General features: G+C 35.1%; 3 protein-coding genes across 5 annotated transcripts; 2 read left to right on the forward strand and 1 right to left on the reverse strand.

Moving 5' to 3' along the window:
* Nucleotides 1–1,027: 1,027 nt before the first annotated feature.
* Nucleotides 1,028–4,305, reverse strand: cox17 (cytochrome c oxidase copper chaperone COX17). 2 transcript variants are annotated; one of them, XM_079821101.1, is made up of 4 exons: nt 4,187–4,305; nt 3,773–3,901; nt 3,226–3,340; nt 1,028–1,206 (listed from the first exon to the last, which is right to left on the reverse strand). In XM_079821101.1, the coding sequence occupies exons 2-3, from the start codon at nt 3,889–3,891 to the stop codon at nt 3,256–3,258; spliced, it is 204 nt and encodes a 67-aa protein (XP_079677227.1). In that variant the 5' UTR covers nt 3,892–3,901; nt 4,187–4,305; the 3' UTR covers nt 1,028–1,206; nt 3,226–3,255. The 2 variants fall into 2 exon arrangements, with proteins under 2 accessions (XP_079677227.1, XP_079677226.1); XM_079821100.1 differs by having other exon boundaries at nt 4,183–4,281.
* Nucleotides 4,306–7,291: 2,986 nt separating this feature from the next.
* Nucleotides 7,292–13,286, forward strand: LOC307129263 (potassium/sodium hyperpolarization-activated cyclic nucleotide-gated channel 3-like). The gene is made up of 10 exons (XM_079821519.1): nt 7,292–7,670; nt 7,995–8,181; nt 8,259–8,363; nt 8,454–8,591; nt 8,733–8,894; nt 10,365–10,458; nt 10,563–10,690; nt 10,797–10,943; nt 11,043–11,280; nt 12,493–13,286. Exons 1-10 carry the CDS (start codon nt 7,483–7,485, stop codon nt 12,660–12,662), a joined length of 1,557 nt encoding a protein of 518 aa, XP_079677645.1. The 5' UTR covers nt 7,292–7,482; the 3' UTR covers nt 12,663–13,286.
* A 2,210-nt stretch (nt 13,287–15,496) lies between these two features.
* Nucleotides 15,497–19,071, forward strand: ska3 (spindle and kinetochore associated complex subunit 3). 2 transcript variants are annotated; one of them, XM_079821340.1, is made up of 10 exons: nt 15,497–15,552; nt 15,846–15,990; nt 16,077–16,138; nt 16,221–16,392; nt 16,570–17,005; nt 17,666–17,745; nt 17,922–18,109; nt 18,256–18,447; nt 18,582–18,788; nt 18,894–19,071. In XM_079821340.1, the coding sequence occupies exons 2-10, from the start codon at nt 15,882–15,884 to the stop codon at nt 18,915–18,917; spliced, it is 1,470 nt and encodes a 489-aa protein (XP_079677466.1). In that variant the 5' UTR covers nt 15,497–15,552; nt 15,846–15,881; the 3' UTR covers nt 18,918–19,071. The 2 variants fall into 2 exon arrangements, with proteins under 2 accessions (XP_079677466.1, XP_079677467.1); XM_079821341.1 differs by having other exon boundaries at nt 15,500–15,540.
* Nucleotides 19,072–19,675: the final 604 nt, after the last annotated feature.

Raw genomic sequence — 19,675 nt, forward strand, 5'->3', positions numbered from 1 at the left:
GTGAGGTATAAACACACAATTGCAAGAACAAGTCGGAATTGTGAATTATAATACTCAGATTTGCAAAAAATAGGTTCAAATTGTGAGGTATAATCTTACAATTGCGAGAGAGAGAGAGAAAACAGTGAGATAAAAGTCGCAATTATTGTTTATTTTTCGAATAATGGAATTTTAAAAAAAAAATTGTAAAAGGTAGATAAAAACATGACTACAATACATATATTGGTTGTCTTGTGCAGCTAAACAAGCTGATATAGTTGATAAGAGCGTGTTAAAGCTACTATTCAGAGCTGTCAATTTGACATGTACCCTGCAAGAGAGGCATGCAGATACATTCTCTTTCAACTCAACTCACTCAGTCAAGCACCACTGAAAGCAATTTGAATGATTGAAATAAACCAGAACAAACCAATTTACACATTTAAAATCTAAAAAATATAAATTATGCATTTGCACATGCTGTCCCGATGCTGCGATTTAATGAATTAAACATCAAAATGACCAAGATTTATAGAATTATAATCAGGAAGAATAGTGAAATAAGCTAAATAAGCAATCCTGTGTTTATGTCAGTGACTAACTATGCTCATGAAATCTTTAGGAGAAAAAGCTAATTATGAATTGCATTTGCTGGGTTCACACCAGGTGTACATGCAGAATAAAAGCACTTCTGCGGGTAGACCTCAGATTAGAGTGTGCTGGGAGCAGCAGCTCTATTTTAGGCCTGCGTGCATAGTTAAGTGCAGCTGTCACCAGCCAAACGCTGGTACAGGGAATTCAAAGGCCAACCGAGTAGGAAGCTTAAAGGAATAGTCCCGTTTGCGTGAAACTGCTTGGCCTGCACCGTGTCAAGCAGCAGACGATACTTTATCATCAACAATTTAATGTGATAAAATAGGCATGTGATACATATTAATTAGACCGAATCATTTCAAACAGGCTTGAAAAAGAAAAAGTCAGCCCTGTTATAAGAACGTCTGCATATTTCATACAAAGAAAAGGTAAGAATACAAAAAAAGAGAATGGCTTAACATCTTGCATAGAATCTTTATTGACCATAAACGTATGTAAAGCACATATGAAAGAAAGAAAAGACAGAAAACATTTCCCTCAGAGGAACAAATTTGCCCCGTATAATCTTCCCTCCAGTGTAAAAATATAAATAAAAGCGCACACCAGGTTCCATTTCACACAGGCTGTCACGCACTACAAAGGGAAAGAAAAAAGACAATTAGGAAACATATTGTAAATCGTTTTTTAAATAAACACAAATGTCCTTAAGAACATACAGTGTTTCCCACACATTATTCGCGGTGCGCCACAGAATCAAAAGCGGCCGCCACATATTACGTGTCGTTATTCTTCTTTCTTTCTTTTACGCTATTTAAAACACGCAGCGTATTCGTTCAGATGCACTTCCTTTCCCTGCTCTCCCTCAGTCTCTCTGTCACTCATGCACGCCTCTCGCTCTCAAATGGCCAAACCTGCTCTTGATATGAAAAAGTCTAAGCTTTGAAACATTTTTAAAGTTTTAATACGAAATTCAAACAATAAATAGCGTTTTGGCGCTAATGTGGCATAACAGTTTAAAGCCAGAGGCGTTGAAAAACAGAGTTGCGACATGCTTTCATCTCCCGGCGGCACGCACGGTCACGTGGTTCAAACCCACACTGTCAATGCATTTAAATGGATAGACAGTTTCACTATACAGGTATTTGCAGCAATTTTTGGTAAACAGTACAGTATAGCGTACATTGATTGTTACGTCAACCATATTTCCTACAGTATCATTTTATAATGGAGAGTGATGGAGATCAACATTGTTAACATTAATGTTAATGTTTTTCTTGTATTTAGCCCTCAGGTATTCCTTACTAATTGGTCACCCTCACTCATTGATTGGTCAAATGTGACCATACACCTTAACTATTTTTCAATTAAATAAATGTTCTATATTTTAGTTTAATAATATTTATTGAATGTTTTGAGGAGATCTTTTGGTAATAAATAGGCCTACTATTTGCGCAATAATTATGGTCCATTAATGACCATTTAATGAATTAAAATATTTTTCTACTAATATTTTTCTTATTTATATTACAATTAGTGTAGTAATTAAGGTTCAAATAGAGAATTCCAATGCAAAGAGGCAAATTAGAGTCATTTTGTGGCTGTAAAAAAAATATTTTTCATTTGTAATGCTATTACCCACTAAAGGTGCCTATATGGCTCTTTAATAAATATACATGCATCTAATCTAGTTTCTCAAAAAAGTATTGCAGATCATAACCGCTTACTTATTTTTAGGTTTTGCATTTGAATGCATATTTAGAGATGATCAAACACTAGATTTCTTTAAATGTGACATTTTAAAATGTTAATAACTTACATCCTAATATTTGTAATGATACTTGTATAAGCACACACAAGTGAATATTAATGAATGCAAGCTGATATAATTTAACCCAAGAAAAGTTTAAAATAGTGTTAAAATAGTGCTAAGGCAAACTTATTTTTCCTTATATATACAGTAGGCTATATACATATTAATTGATACTGAATCAAGATCGAAATCGATATTTGTGCCAATCACCAACACCAAATTCCCCCACCGCCCCCCGCCCGCCACCACCACAAATTGGTTTCTAATCTGTGGGAAACACTGACACATGATACAGAAATTAAGATTTTGTTTTATATTCAAGGGATATTTAAAAGCACTTAAATGGAAATTCTGTCATTATTCATTATAATATTCATTATATTCATTATAATTTAATGGAGAATTTAGCAGAATATCTGTATATATATATATATATATATATATATATATATATATATATATATATATATATATATATATATGTTTCAGACAAAGACATGAGGAGTTCTAAAAAGCACCATAAAACTATCACAAAAGTAGTCTTTGTGACTTTTGCACTATATTCAGTGCAAATTTATTATATTGAATGGAAGAGAGCAGCTTTGACAATGTGCTATAAATAATTCCACTGAAGAAAGTCAAGTAGAAGACATGAGGGAGCGAACCAAATAATTTGGGGGAGAACTATCCCGTTCAATTCAACTTGCAGTGCACAGAGATATCTGCAAATTGCATTAACAAGATTTAAAGTTGTGGTGGCCAAAATGAGAGAGGAAAAATAATGTTAAAAATATAACTTCTTTGTAAGAGACATTGTCATAAAAGAGTGAAAATAAACTTACCATTCACTCAATATGAACACGATGGTGATATTATATCTTAAAACCAAGCGCCCTCATGCACTCCTTATGCGCTTCAATGAGGTCGGTGCAGCTTTCTTCTCCCTTTTCAATTATGCTGCAACGAAGACAATAATAATAATAATAATAATAATAATAATAATAATAATATGTCATAGCTGTACAGCATCTTGCTAAAATGTACAGGATTAATTTACCTAAAATAAAAATCCTGTCATTATTTACTCACTCTCATGTCACACCAAACCGGTTTGATAGGCACACACAAGGAGAAATTAAAAAAAAAATTGCATCTGCCACAATACAACCCAAGTAGTAGTTTGGCAGTACTTGAAGTATTGTGCAAGTAGAATTGACTACCTTTATGGCAATTTGCATCCTGTCATTTTGAAATCCTCAGCCCCTATTTTCTGTAATTTTTTTAGTTTGTGCTTCACAGAAAGTCATACAGGTTTGGGACAACATGAGGAAAATAAGTAGCATTTCATTTTTATTGTACAATATCCCTTTAAAGCAGAAGTTTCCTCACCATGCATCTCGTACTTTCTTGGTCTCAGGACACGCACAGCATGGTTTCAGAGGTTTCTTCTGCTCTGTGCCCTCTATTGCTGGTGAAGCCTCCACACTGGCTGCTGACAGGCTCGACATTTCCACTTGTCTGAGAAAAACAAAAGAGCAGGGAACACAATTATTTAGTCCAGCTCTAAACTTCCGTTTCAACACTTCATATTTTGACCAGCCAGCAGCGGGCAGCAGACTAGCCACCATATTACTCGTTACATCATGTCCTCTGTTCAACGACCAGTTTCGTTAAAATACTAAACAGCTGATATACCTCGCTGTCAAAGACGCTGTATCTAATCAGAGGTAACAGATATTCAAATCGTGCCGTCAGGTAAGATCAAATAAAAACCATTTAACTGAAAAACGTTCACTCACTCACTTATGATGCAGAAGACTGATGTTCTCACGTGCGTCCTTTCTTACACAACCTGCCGCTGTCAGATAACAGTTACAGCACAACCCCGTGAACGCGGAAGTGTCCCGTAGCTTCCGGGTTACGGTCTTAAATTTTAAAAAAAGAAAGAAAAAGAAAACAAATGTAACAACTCAGCTATAGCCATTTATAACCTAAATATAACACACATTAATGGCTAGAGGTAAAATGAAACGCGATCTTAAAAACAGAGCATTACAACATGCCGAACAATAAACCATAATAAAGGTCTCTTGCAGAATAAAAGACATTTAAACGTATTAGTTTATTAAAATGGTTTATATTATCATAATACAGTTTCATCATTAGCTAATATTTCAGTAGATATTTTTATTATAAAGAAATAAAATATTTAATGGTTTAATTATATTATCTCATATTTATAATTTATGTCAGATGGGTATTATACTTTAACAAACAACGAGTCAAAATTCTCATAACTCTGCATTACATTCTTACAACTTAAAATGCAAATATGCTCATACTTATACAGCTCCACGGGTGGTTTCTGAAATTGATTTTTCCCCCCTTTTTTTTCCTGAGAATTCTGTCAGGTTTGGTGTAAGGCAGGGGTGTCCAAAATCTGTCCTGGAGGGCCACTGTCCTACAGAGTTTAGCTCCAACTTGACTCAACCCACATGCCTGAAAGTTCCTAGTATGCCTAGTAAGACCTTATTAACTGGTTCAGGTGTATTTAATTGGGGTTGGAGATAAACTCTCCAGGAGCAGGATTGGACACCCCTGGTGTAAGGGAAGGGGCGGGGACTCAAACGCAGGGAATGATGGGTTTTATTTATATAGCAAAAACAAGAAAAAATACAAGAAAAACTATCCCGTAAGGGGAAAAAAAGATCATAAGTCAGGTGCTCTACAAAAACATGAGACCTGACAAGATCACACAGTGAGGGAATGAACACTCAACCCATGTGCTCAGAGCAAAAGACAAAACCTGGAGCATGAATGTCTAGACCCTGACACTGAACCGAAACCAAACTAGACAGGACACCAAGCTTTGAAAACACAATGCAGATGAGAGAACGCACAGCCCAAGTAGTGTTGAAGCCGCACACTTACACAAGGACAGGGGGAAAAAATATGTCACCAATCTAAGAATAAGACCAGAACCCTGACAAGCTCTGTGTCAAGACTTGTGATTCTGCTGTGAAAGTAGCTACAAGAGCTAATTTATTCTCAACTTTATGTTTATTCAGCACAACTGCGCTATATTGGCCTGTACTGTTTTCAAGAACTGCTCAAATACCTGTTTTACCTGCTACCTGTTTTACACATATTCAGCACACAAGCGGAACTACAAAAAAGCACAACATGTGCACATACAGCTTGTTTTTGATGTGTAACAGAGATACATCTCTATACAGAAAGTAAAGTGATTTCAGGTTTACTACACTGAGTATTTCCTTTAATTTTCACCTTAAATTTAAAACATTTTTATCTGTAGTGAGCTTTTGAGGACAGACTTCTAATAAAATCTAATTAACATGAATTGTACCTGAAACAGAACCTAAACTCCAAAGTGTAGCTAAAACAATGATGTTTTGTATTTTACTAAGTCTGCAACTTCTGTACATCTGTAAGTCTGACAGATGTACTTTTTAGATGTGCGCTGGGTAACAGCTTATATAGCAAAATATTGTGTTTATAAAACAAAATAAAATGTTTGTATTGCATTTTCTCTGCCTTTTCTGCTACGTTCAGCGTGATGCGTGCAGCAAAAATAGAACATTTCAATCATGACGTAAATTTGTAGGCCAACAGAGAACGCTAACTCAGCATGGGTTCCCTCAGGAATTTCTGCTGGGTGTTTAGTATATTTTTGTATGTTTGTATGTCATGCTCAATTTATGAGTAAAAAAGGTGACTTTCCTAGTTTTTCTACAACATAAATTGCAAAGCCATACTGTACCTCAAACATGACATTTGAAAGTGTTGGGCCTGATTTATTACACGTCATTTATCAAGCTTATAAACAGCTGTATAATTAATCAGACAGCATTGCAGTGCTTATGTAGCAACTTACATTTTTAAACAAATTAACAGTTTCAAAACCATTGAGGTATGACCTTGCATTATTTATATAGCTACAGTGTACCGTGTAGTTTCTTTTTCAGACATGTTTCCATTACAAACCTACATATATTTTTAATTATATATTATAATTTAATATGTTTTAAAGTTATTTGGCATTTGGTTATTAATGATAGTAATAATTATATTAAAATGTACTGTATGTATATTATTATTAATAATAATATAATTTTCTAGTTTTAAACGTTTCACAGATCAAATTATTGACTGATTTAATGATTTTAGTGACCCACTGGAGAACTGAATGCAATGTGATATATAGAGTACAATAAATGAATGTTAGGTGTTTGTTGCCTTCCCAGAATGTAAGATCAGTTACCCGTTACATTGCTTGAATACCACTTTGAAATTCAACACTGTATTGTGACTCTCATAAACATAGCCTGCCAGTGCAATACAATACTGTATTCAGTTTAATGAAGTGAGCTCCACTATTGCTGTATGTGGAAAGCTGCAGCCTGCAGGTGTAGGCTAAATACATCCACAACAAAAACACAGACCAGCTTCACCAGATGTACCCGAGTTAAATTCTGATCAAACGTAAATGGCTGCAAAAAAAAGAAAAGCATGTGTATTCTGTCTCTTTTTGTAATAGCAAAATGATCTGTGCACTTTTATGTGCTCATTAGAACTAATCTCTTTGTGGTACCAGTAGGCTACAGTCATTTACACACAATGAGAGTGTAAGTAATTCTATCACCTCCCATTGTCAGCAGTGGGTCCGGTTCTATCAGAACCATCTGTCTAGTTCAGATGACAATAGTTGTGATATTCAAAACCACCTTGTGTCAAAGAACCGCCCCACAGTCCAGATGAGCCGAGCTGATGTGAGAGCGAGGCAGAGATACTGAATAGTTGATGAGACAATAGTTAGTTTGACAGGGGGGGAAGAATGGAAAGTCTGGAACTTATCTCCTTCTACATTCTGGATCGAGCCAGAGAACTGTGATGGAAAATTACTCTGTGACTGTGCATGTGCGTGTGTGAGAGAGAGAGAAAAGGGGAGCTAGCGTGAAGGCGAAGAAGAAAAGTGGATGAAATGGTCAGCATAAAAGAAAGTCCCGAAATAAAGTTGTCACAGAGGCTCGGTGAGAGATGTTAGAGGAGCTTCGGTGATCACAGTGCTTAGTCAGCGTATGAAAATGCGGCGTTTCGCACCTGAGAATCGCAGGCGCTTCCGCTGGAACGGGTGGAAAAACCTACTGCTACCGCAATTGAACAGACGCTCGCTGCATGTCTACGGCAGTGAGGTGGCTGTGGAGAAGGAGTGTATTAGACAGAAAGAGGGAGGCGTAATTGTCATCCATCCCTTCAGTCGTATAAGGTAATGTACTCTTACCATTTTTGGTTCCCCAGAGAACACTTCATAAAGGAACCATTTTTTTTCTTGAAGAACGTTTGAGTCATTTAAATAACCTTTGTCCACCTTTTGTGGCATGAAAAGGTTACATGTATATTTAAGGTTCTTAATTTAACCATGCACAGATGCCAATAAACCTTTATTCCGGAGAGTGTATAATGTTTAAATGGCTAATAGTGTTTTTGAAAAAAAATAAATACTAATAATTTTTGAAAAGGTAAAACCCCATGAAATGCCATGTGACTTTTCTTTAAAACATGTATCTAACTCATTTTTTTCTTTTTACAGGAGTTACTACATCATGTGTATGGTGGCCATAACATTTCTGAATCTAATTGGGATCCCAATGGAGATTGCTTTTCTTGATGGGAACAGTGGAGTAGGTTGGGAGGGTTTTAACGTGTTCTCAGACACTCTATTCCTGATTGACGTTGGGCTTAACTTTCGCATGGGGATCATTACTGAGGACAGCGAGGTAAGGATTAGCCCTAGACTTTACAAAATATCACATTGCTTAAACATATCCAATGAATGTTTCTGTATGTTACACAGGGAGCCATTATGGATTTGAAAAGCATTCGACAACAGTATTTAAAGAGCTGGTTTGTACCTGACATGGTGGCAGCATTCCCAGTTGGTTATATCCTACTTATTGCGGTAAGGTGTCTTTTTATACAATCCTTTGGCTGTATTGAAATGACATCGCTTCAAATGGAAAACTTGCGTCTTGTGTCCTTTTCATGACAGGACCTACAATACCACAGTGACTCTCCCTCCTCCAGAGCCAGCAAAATGATGCGCATCTTGATGTTTGTGAGAATACTCAGTCTTGTCCGCCTGCTGCGTGTGTCAAGGCTTGTTCGGTTTTTCAATGAGGTGGAGAGAGTAAGTAATGAATAGCTTGAATATGTGAAACTGATCTCATCTGAGCAAAACTGATTTGTTTCTAGTGTACATGTATATAGGATGTGTTTTTATTATTTTAAATAATGCATTTGCTTTTTATATTGAATCTCTACCCCGTAGGTTTCAAATGCCAACTTGGAGGTGGTGAGGATATTCCTAAGAATCTTGTCGTTATTTATGATGATTTTCCTGCTGTGCCACTGGAATGGCTGTATTCAGTATTTCGTGCCTATGCTTGAGGAATTTCCTTCAGACTGCTGGGTTAGAAGAGAGAATCTAATGGTATGTATCTGATACAGCATATTCACATAAACAGTGTTCCCTCTGCTATGAAAATATTGAATTTGAAAATTGTACTTACAAGGCCTGGAAAAGTCATGAAATGTTTAAATAGGATTTTTTTCTCTCTAGATATGTTCTAGAAAGTATTTCAGTGTTTCCAGATATGCTTTAGAGAAATCTCTTCATTTTTTTTTGTAAACATTATTGGTAATTGGTATATATTATCCTGCATTTTATATGGCTACTCACTTGATGCATGTGTCGATATGAAATATGGATTTGTGTTGAAATAATTTTGATATCACTTTATAACACTTAATAAGTATACAGTAACAAAGCACTTATAAATCATTTGTAAACTATTCGTTTATAGTTAATTAATAGTTTATTAACTGTAGTTAATATATTAATAGACTATATATATAGTGAGTTCTTCATTCATTGTCACTGTAATTAACAAAGTGTTATTGTCTAATTAGCTCATATGTAAAGAGTTATACTTTGCCAACAACATTTTAACCATAAATAGTTCTCATTTTAGATTAGGTCTTGGAATATCAGAAAATGTCATTAATTAAGTGTTTTAAACCAACCTTTATTGGACATTAATTACATTAAGCATATTTCTAAAGCTAAACATAACCACACAAAAAAAATAACAATGCTGTCAATATGAAATATTATACTATGTTAAAATACATCAATTAGGATTAGGATTAGGGGTTGGTTTAGGGGATACAATGGATTGGGATTTCTATGGAAGGTCCCCATAAAACATGAAAACCCAACATACTAATGTAATGCCCAATAAAGGCTGGATTAAATTAATGACATTTTCAGATTTTCCATGACCTAATCTAAAATGAAAACTATTTATGGTTAAAAAGTTGTTAACAAAGCATTATCTAACTCTTTACATATGAGCTAATTAGACAATAACACTTTGTTAATTACAGTAACAATGAATGAAGAATTCACTATTTGTATATATATATAGTCTATTAATGTATTAACTACAGTTTATAAACTATTAATTAACTATAAAGTTTACAAATGATTTATAAGTGCTTTGTTAGTGTATACTTATTATAAAGTGTTAATCTTACCTCTTTAAAGCTGAATGCTGCAACAATATTACAGTAATATTAATACTGGGGTCATCGATAACTGAGTGAGTCTGCGCTTTGATACACTCTTAAAAATAAAGGTTTCAAATGGGGGTTTTCACAGCAGTGCCATACATGAACATGTAAAGAACCCTACCACTTTAAAGAACCTTTTGTGGAATGGAAGGTTTCATGAATTTTAAAGTTTTTTTCATGGAACCTAAAGCATATACTGCGATTGACCAATCAGAATCAGGTATTACATAAAGCCATATACATTTTTTAAATTTATTTTAGAGCTGTTTTGTGATTTTAGTGGATAGAATGCATTAATGTCAACTTTTTGTTTTGTGTCATTTGTCAGAATGCCACAGTGGGAGAGAAGTACTCCTTTGGTGTCTTTCGGGCCCTCTCTCATATGACTGCAATATCATATGGTTCCTCTGACACACCCACAAGCAAGGAGTATACTTTTGATCAGCCGATTTAGTTTTATCATTCAACAAGCACAGTGCACAACTGATACTTCTTTTAATGCCTAATGTTTTGTTTTGTTTTTCAGACGAGGTTGAGCTGTGGATTGTCATGACTAGCATTGTGTCTGGAGCCATCATGTACACAGTGATGGTTGCCAACACTGCTGCAATGATGTCTGATGTGGACATAACAGCAAGAGCGTACAAGAACAAGGTACGAATACAAATACTTTGGTAAAGCAACATATTAGATGGTTATTGTGTAGGCCACGTTCTCATTTTCTGCTTCCATTTTTTCTTATTTGCGTGTTGTTGCGTAGATAAATCATCTGGAAGATTATATGACTTTCATGAAGCTTCCCAAAGCCCTCCGTATGCGCATCAACAACTATTATCAGGCTCGTTATGGAGGGAAATGGTATGATGAGAAGGATGTCCTGAAGTGGGTCTCCTCATCTCTCAGAGAGGTGGGATTGTTAGATAGTCAAAGAAGTGATTACTTTTATTACTATTAATAGTAAAACAGTGTCTTTATAATTTAATGACGATTTAAATGGTTTTATTAGGAAATTCTGCTGACCATGTGCTCGGCTCATGTGAGAAAAGTTCCCATTTTCCGGAACCGTGACATAAACTTCATCAATGCCATTCTTCTGGAGCTGCAGTATGAGGTCTTCCAGGCGGGTGACATCATTGTCCATCAGAATGCTCCTGGTGACCGCATGTTCTTCATCGAGCACGGGCAGGTCTTTGTGGAGAATGAGTTTTTCCAGAAGGAACTGTGTGATGGAGACTACTTTGGAGGTTTGACTCAATATACACTCTTAAGAAAAATAGCTCTAAACATTACCGAATTAGGGTTCTTTGGCTTGTAACAATAGCAGAACCCTTTTTGGTGCTAAATAAAACCCTTTTTTATAAGGTTCCATGAAGAATCGTTCTTTGAAAGTGTTATGACCTTAATGGTGTTATAAATAGCTTTTTAAATAATAGTTTATTTTCATTCATATTATTAGTATCCTTATATTATCAATGTTAGTATTATTAATATTATTTTTATATATTATTTATTAATATTGTTTTTTTTTGGGGGGGGGGGGGTTACATTAAAAAACTGCATGTTGTGTCAATTAGGTACTTTTATTTTTTATTGACATGGCAAATTGTAGGAAAAAGTGCTCTAACAACAGTTGTTAGCTGAATACATTAATAAATAACAATTGACATTGAACATGATATAGATGTAATGAAGACCAAGTTCCAGTGAAATATCTTCGCAATCCTCTATGATGTCTTTACGTCATAGGTTAGGTTATGGTATGTGACAGCATCTGAAATACACAATTGAGTTTAGAGTTATAGTTTGTCTGTACATTTGATTATGTAAAAACAATTATGCTTATGAAGGCCAAAATGAGCAAAAAAGGAACAATATGTAAGCCCTTTACTGAGTTAAAAAAAGAGTGATATAAAGTCATGTTAAGGCATAACATAATATTTTACAATAAATCTAACAATATGGATCATAAATTCAATATTTCTGTTATTTTGTGGAGAAGAGAAGATGAGTTTCCTCAACTAAATAGGGTTGCTGACACTTACATGTTCTGTTAAACTAAAAAGAGAAAAAAGACATGATTGGTAGGAAACCAATCCAGTTACAGTATTTAAAGTTAACATTTATAGACATTTTAAGAAAGAAATCATTTACCTGTCGAGAGTGTGTTTACAGTATGTGTAGTTGATTAGCTGAGCTCCAGAAAATCAGTAATGAGGAGGCTTTGACTGTTACAGATTTGAAAAAGAAAAAGGCGGAAATAAAGAACCTTAAAGAACCATTTCAGCATATAAAGGGTTCTTCAGGATGATATGTTTCTAAATAGAACTGTTACTATGTGTAAAGAACCTTTAAAGAACCATCTTTGCTTTGTCAATGCAATGTTTAGATTGCACAATGTCTTGAAACAAACGAATTGCTAAGATATGTTCAATAATTTCTGTCCTTGCCTTTTCCAGACTCATGTCTCCTAACAAGAGGAAAGCGTTTGGCCACAGTACAAGCTCTGACTATCTGTCAGCTCTTTTCCTTGTCAGTGGACACCTTTTATTGTGTTCTGGAGGACTATCCAGACATCAAGAAAGACCTGGAGTCATCTCAACAGGATAAAGACATTTTGTTATGTTGAGAAAGTAAGTTAGTTTTAGTGCTATTAATGACACACTTTAGAGCACTAGCTGATTTAACAGATGATGGTAACATGGGGTAAGATGACCACACCACCTTAATTTTTTCTCCTGACCATAGATGACGCAAAATCTCATCTCAGGACTTTTGATGAATGACTAGAATATTTTAAATTTTGTCATTTCATCTGAATATCAACATTTGTGACATTTAGTCAGCCGAAACGGTCTTGAGGTTTATTGATTTAATTTTGTGTCTCTGGAAAATAGTGATCTATGACATTGTATTATGTTGAATATCAAAAAGTTTGTGTATATTTGTTAATGAGGGGTTTGTGGACACATCAATCAATTTGTGGAGAAAAATTTATAGATTTTATTTTGAAGTAAAAAGATAAAATTAGACCCTTGGAGTAAGATGACCCCACAGAATTGTCATAGAATTATTTTTTAAATTTAATAATTATTGTAATTAATGGGGTTATTATTTAATATTTCCATTAATTAGATGTACATTTTAGACATCTTTGCTTTCATTTAAACCAATTATTATCAACTAATTTGTCAAAATAAAAATTTTAATAGAGTAGTTGATTTAGTATTTTACATTAATGACACTTATTTATAAAAAATATATATAAATATTAATAAGAATTATATAAAAAGAAATATCAGAGGTATACAAATAAATATTAATTGAAAACTATCTTATCCCCCTTTTAATATTTTACATTTTGTGCTATAACAACTAAATAAGCAAATGTTTCTATTTATAACACATTGGCTGATGTATCATCTTCCTGCACATGCTAAACTTAGATCTAAATATGTTGCAGTTTAAAAGTAAATCCATATTGTTCTTAAGGGGGGCATCTTATACATGCATATACTACGTTTGAGGTCAGGAAGATTTGTTAACATTTATATAATGTTCCACTCTTCAATGTTAAATGATACTTGATACATGATACCTGCAGCTTCCTCGGCATAGATTGAGCTTTACTTTAATTGGATCCTCTCTCTGTATCAGCATAGATTTCTGGATGTGGTTTGTAAATTCTATTCCAGTTGGAGGATGTGGGCTTAAGAAACCCCATGATACAAAGGACAAGCGATTTGGAAAACAGGGTTTATCCAGCGAATAAGGTGCAACTCAGCATCTCGAAACCACACTGAAATGCTACTAATACTGATATGATATTAGACTGTTTGTAGGCCTCCTTCTCCAGCTCCTCCCCTCACTCCTGGCTTCTGCTGCCATACTACTTTCCAAGTGCCCACAGGAGGAAGCACCAGCATAGCCAGTCACAATTTCGCTCTAATGTTTCCAGGATCCTTGCCATTTGCTCTTCTAGTGGATTTTTGCTTCTCCACTCCTCTAGGATCTTCCTCAGCCTGTTCTCTGAGGTATCCAGAACAGCGCCCAACAGTGACCTTCATTTTCAGTCAGATAAGCTTTCAGCTACACTCGGCTAATTTAAATGTCCCATGTTTTTCCCCAAAACTCTGAATAAAATTTGGTCAGGGCCTAGAAATAATCCACCATATTTTATATTTAAAAAAATATTTTAGGGGGTGTGGGGGGGGGGGGGGGGTAAATATGCTGAAAGTTTCATAAAATGATTCAAAAAGTTGAAAACTATATCTGTGTTTGTGTTTTTGGTCTTTAAAGGACAGATGTTTATAAAGGTCGTATTTTAAAAAGATGTAAACAGGGAACTCTGTCATTGCATTTTTTCCCCCTTGTTTTTTTCCTGAAATCTTTTGTGAAGAGCACATTCTATTTTTACTTCTCTCAATACAAAAAAAGCACTGTTCTTTATTTTCAAGGTAGTATGTTACCATGTTTAAATTAGGCCTAAAAATCAACAGGGATAGCAGTTTGATGTTTCCCTTTAGCTGTCCATGAGCTATATGAATTCAGAAATCTCTGTGGGCTTTCAAAGAGAAAGTTTCTTCGGTCACATATTTATTAAAGTTACTCACAGAGATTTAGAGAAACCTAGTAGACCTATTAAAGTTTAGAAGGGCATATAAAACATGAATTAATAAACACTTTTGAAAACACGATTCAGTTGTCCCTGAGATTTTTTTCAACATCAAAATAATTTATAAAGCAGTCAATACATTTTACATAGGCCTAGTGTGCAGATTTAATTTGACATCTATTTATTACAGTGCTTTTTAAATAAATGGAAAGACTCAGTTCATTTCTAAGGAACAGTAAATGGAATTTAAAATACATTTCCATCACTGAGGAATGAGGTGTCCAGAAATTAATCGAAGCATAAAGAACACTGAGGAGATATCCTTTCATGACTATAGTGTTAATGTAGGGGAGAATAAAGGCAGCAATAGCACATCTGAATTTTCTGTGGGCCTATTGGGCACATTAAAAGGATGAATGAAATTAAATGGTTTGTGAGTCCAATGTTAACAGAGGATTAGGTCATTGGTCACACAATAATAAATCCTAAATAATAAATCTGCAGACAAAAAGCAGTTATTGTAATTACGCAACTATTAAATGAAAACTATGTATGAATTTGTTTGTATTTGGCCTTAGGGTTAAAGAAACATAAAGGCATGGATAAACATTGAGCTGTTAATCACACAGGCAAAAATAAACATGCTGATGAAACTACTTCCCCCATCGGGACCCTACTGGCCATAAATATTAAACTGCTTCGATTTTCGCCGTAATTTGTTACTTTCAAGGGCTGGAAACCCGTTGAGGATGAAATCAGCATTAACATTCGCGTAGAATGACTGCAAACCATCACTGGGTGGCAGTAATGAGTCTCATTGTGTTTGGATGTGCGTCAAATCTAACGAGTCAGTCAAAACGTACCCGGATGTGCCGCGAAATTTGAAACAAAGGTTATTACAGAGGTATTTTTATATTTATATATAGCTTTCTGAGTCTAGTTCATAAAACCACAGTACTTCTGTTAAAGTATTGTTCCCGTTTGTTTCGTAATTGGATTTGCTGAATACCTTGCATAAGTATTTAATGACTTTAATTTAATAACTTTGTTATTATTGTGATTACTTGTTATTGTATACTTAGCCGTACAATCCAGAACAGTTACAGTTTATTGTTTATGCTTAAGGACTCTAGTATCATTATGTTAATATTTTAGTATCATTATGTTAATATTTGAAGTTACTAATTGTAATTTCAGTTTGCATTCTTTAAACACACCGGAGGGATATTGAGCATGAATCCTTCAGAGCGTTTCTTTGCAAAGCTTCGGAAACTGACTGTTTATCTGGAGACTGAAAGCAACAGTCTCCTGCATACTAGTCAGAACCTCAAAGACGACGATGGTAACGTTAAATGTTTTATAGTTGGTAATAAAATGATCAGGTCATAATTTTGCATCCATTGACTGGTGTATGTGGTTGTTCTTCAGAGGACGAAGAGAATGGGGCTCAAGCACTGTACCAGCTGCACTCTGAAGTAAGAGCACTGAAGGTATGTGTATGCTCAGTTATGGTCCATGATTTCAGTTTATTTTTAAGTATGGGCTACATTTTTGACACAAAATCATATGCAGCGGCAAGTTCAAGATCAGGTTGCTTCACATGATGCAACAAGTACTGAGCTGAGGAGCTTCATCAGAAGATGCTTGGTGCTGAAGCAGAGGACCACAGAAGACATTGACAGGCTGAAGAAACACTACGAGAAGTATGGCTACAGACCACGGATAGCAAGACAGGGCTATACAGGTAAATGTTTTTCACATCTGAGAATGTTAACATTCCAGTGCTGCCTCTGCCTGGATTTTATAGCAATTAATTATCTCGATTTGATGAAATAGTTTTTCTGTTTGTGTTACGTTTAGGCTTTGCTACAATTCAAGTATATGTCAATAGAAATGTTGTTCCATTTGCTCACTATTCTAGAGATGAACGGTACAAAAGAGACAGAGGAGCAAGCAGAAAAGTCAGATGCAGCACAGGAAGATGAAGGACTGAGACAAGGGGTTTGTGAAGAGGCTCAGCAGTCAGAGACCCCTGAAAAGATGCCACCACCCGTTGAACGGCTGCTGACACCAAAGCTCTCCGATTTTGGTCTGTCTGCATTTCAGTTTCAAAGAGTGCTTGGTAAAGGAGAGCAGCCTCTCAGTGCCGCTCCTGTCCCAGCTGTGGCTCTTTCTCCACCACAGTTTGTCATGAACATCCATCCACCACAGCCAAAGACACCCAAGTGCTCTCTGCGTATGGAGGAGGATGCTCCGACCCCAAGACTAGAAGACTTTGGCATCTCTGAGTATACCATGTGCTGGAACAATGATTTTACAATGGATTTGTTCAACAAGAAACCACAAAAGACCTGCAGGTATGCTGCTTACTATGTCTGGTTGTGAATGTAAAATAAAATCATAAAATAGAGGCATTAAAAATGTGCTTCAAATTTTAAAGTCCCTATTCAGCTTAATGGGTAGATGTTGAATTTACATCTTTAGGAGCGACAGTTTCTAATATCTTTACAGCTTTACATTTCGCACAAAATTTTGAAAGTAAAAAATGATAAAGATTCAAGTGAAATAATTCTTCTAATAATTTTTTCAGTGCACATCTCATTACAGTGTTTGTGCGACAATCTAACAGATTTTGTATTTCTGTGACCGCAGTTATACATACATTGTATACATACAATATACAATTTTGTTTTTCTTTTCAAATATTCAGCATCATTACTTATTAGAAATCATTCTAATAGGCTGATTTTGTGCTCAATAAACATTTATAATTATCAAAAATAAATAATGAAAAAAAATTGTGGTTATTTTTTCAGGATTCTTTGATGAATAGAAAGTTCAAAAGTACATTTATTTGAAATAGAAATATTTTGTAACATTATAAATGTATTTACTGCCTTTTGGGCAATTAAATGTGTTGAGATAAAGTTAGAATTATTTTTTCAATCTTACTGCTGTCAAATTTTGAAAGGTAATGTATACGTAGTGCAGTAATATGCGTGTTGTGTCTTTCACAGTGAAAGAACAGAGAATGGTCAGAAACCCCCTCATGTTTTCTCCACTCTGTCATCTGTGCCTAACAAATGTGTTGCCAATGGTAAATAATTTAGCCTTTTTTCTTTCTTTTTTTTATTAAGATTAGTAGTTAACCTATATGGTTGTTTGAATAATTGATTCTTAAACTATTAACAACTCATTACAAAAGATTGTGGCTCTTTACATTTGCTCTAAAGTTTCTCCTTTTTGATTTGCATTTGTGTTTAAATATTTCAGAGAATCTGGAATCCCCAGAGCCTCCTGTGTTTTGCACCCCAGGATTTAAGATTGAGAAGCACCGCATCCCGTCCTCTCCACTGAAAGAAAAGAATGATCTTGATTCTCCCCCTCGTCCTAATAACTGTCCTTCTACCCCAGAGTTCCCTGCATTTGAGACACCGTTTGTCAGCAAGCTAATAAAAAAAGTGTGATATACCCGTTAACTCAATACTTTTGTCACTGATGTGTAAATCTGGCTTGAGACTTTTATTACATTAATACAATGATCACATACAACACCTGTCAAAATGTGTAATGGTTTCACTCATTCACTGCAAATACCGTTTCACAGGATGACAGGCAGGAAGAAAGTGAGAGGCACAGGGGATCACAGGAGGGCAGCTTTCGCCTTCCAGTTCTCTCAAACACTAACAGTGCTCCTTCGTTTGATGCTCCAGAGATGCCAAAAGTGCTACGTTACGAGGACGAGGCCATGCCTGAAATGCCGAGCCTGCAATCCCTTTTTGGGAATTCTCTTGCTTTTGTAAGCAATCATGTTTTTAATATATTATAATCATGAAAAAATGTCATTATACCCTAGATTTAATGCTAAACCTTATTGTGTTTATAATTTACATTTATTGAGATAATGTTTTCCCTTCCATCAACTCTGAATAGAAAAATGCATCTGGTGAAAGTCTCTCTGGGATGAAGATGGGGGCAGGTAATGTGTTAGAGCTGAAGCAGACCTCTGTCCCAATGCCTGAAGGTGGCTTCAATCAGGATTGGTGCCTTACATCTCCAAAAGTCAGAGTGAAGTTCCCTACAGAGCCATGCACACCAGAGATGCCAGATATAAGTTCAGTCACTCAGGATATCTTAAAAGTGAGTCCCTACAAATGGCTATATTGCAAATTAGACTATTGTCAAAGAAAACATTTCAAATATAGTTGTTAATTTATTTTTGTTTAAATTTCCCTCCCCCTCTAGCTTGTGGCTCAGTGCAAATCTTAAGCGCTCACTACTAGATCTGTGCTACAGACCTCAAAGCCTGAAAGTGGCACCAAGAAGAGCCATAACATGGATTACAGTCATAACACCATGACTCATTTAACCATGACTTGAGTGCAAAACACTTAAGGAGCTTTAAAATTAATAAAGAGAATTTAAAAATGATGGCATTGATGGTTATTCAAAAGAAACTCGCTACATTGGAATGAGTTTGAAAATTAGGACTTATTACCAAAGAAATATAAATAAATACTATTATCGGTAACACTTTAGAATAGTGTTCTGTCATTAATGAATAACTACACAGGAACAAATGAGTAATGCACTATTAACATTCTAGTAACTGATATTAACAAGAAACTATGATTAACGAATTAGTAAGTAATAGTGCTTAGTTGAAGGTGGTAATTCACTGTTAATCAATAACTTTTTTTTCTCCACACCTCCCAGACTAGAGGACTACTATATATTGATTCATAATAAATGTGAATGCATAAAATGGAATTAATTTTGAAGTAAAGGTCATAGTAACCAACTATTAATGACTCAAGTATTACCAAATTAATTATGCATTATTCATGTTAATTATGAATCAGCATTCTAAAGTGTTACCAAATAATCCAGGTCCACTAATGCCAGCATTTGTAGTAAGCAACTCTTTCAGGAGATAATCTGGGGAAACAGCTGTTGCACAAATGCTACATATCCATCAATTACACTATTTCCAGACAGTTTGCAAATAAAGGCAATATGGACAAATG

This window comes from Gobio gobio (genome assembly GCF_949357685.1).
Source record: "Gobio gobio genome assembly, chromosome: 7".
Classification (NCBI taxonomy): domain Eukaryota; kingdom Metazoa; phylum Chordata; class Actinopteri; order Cypriniformes; family Gobionidae; genus Gobio; species Gobio gobio.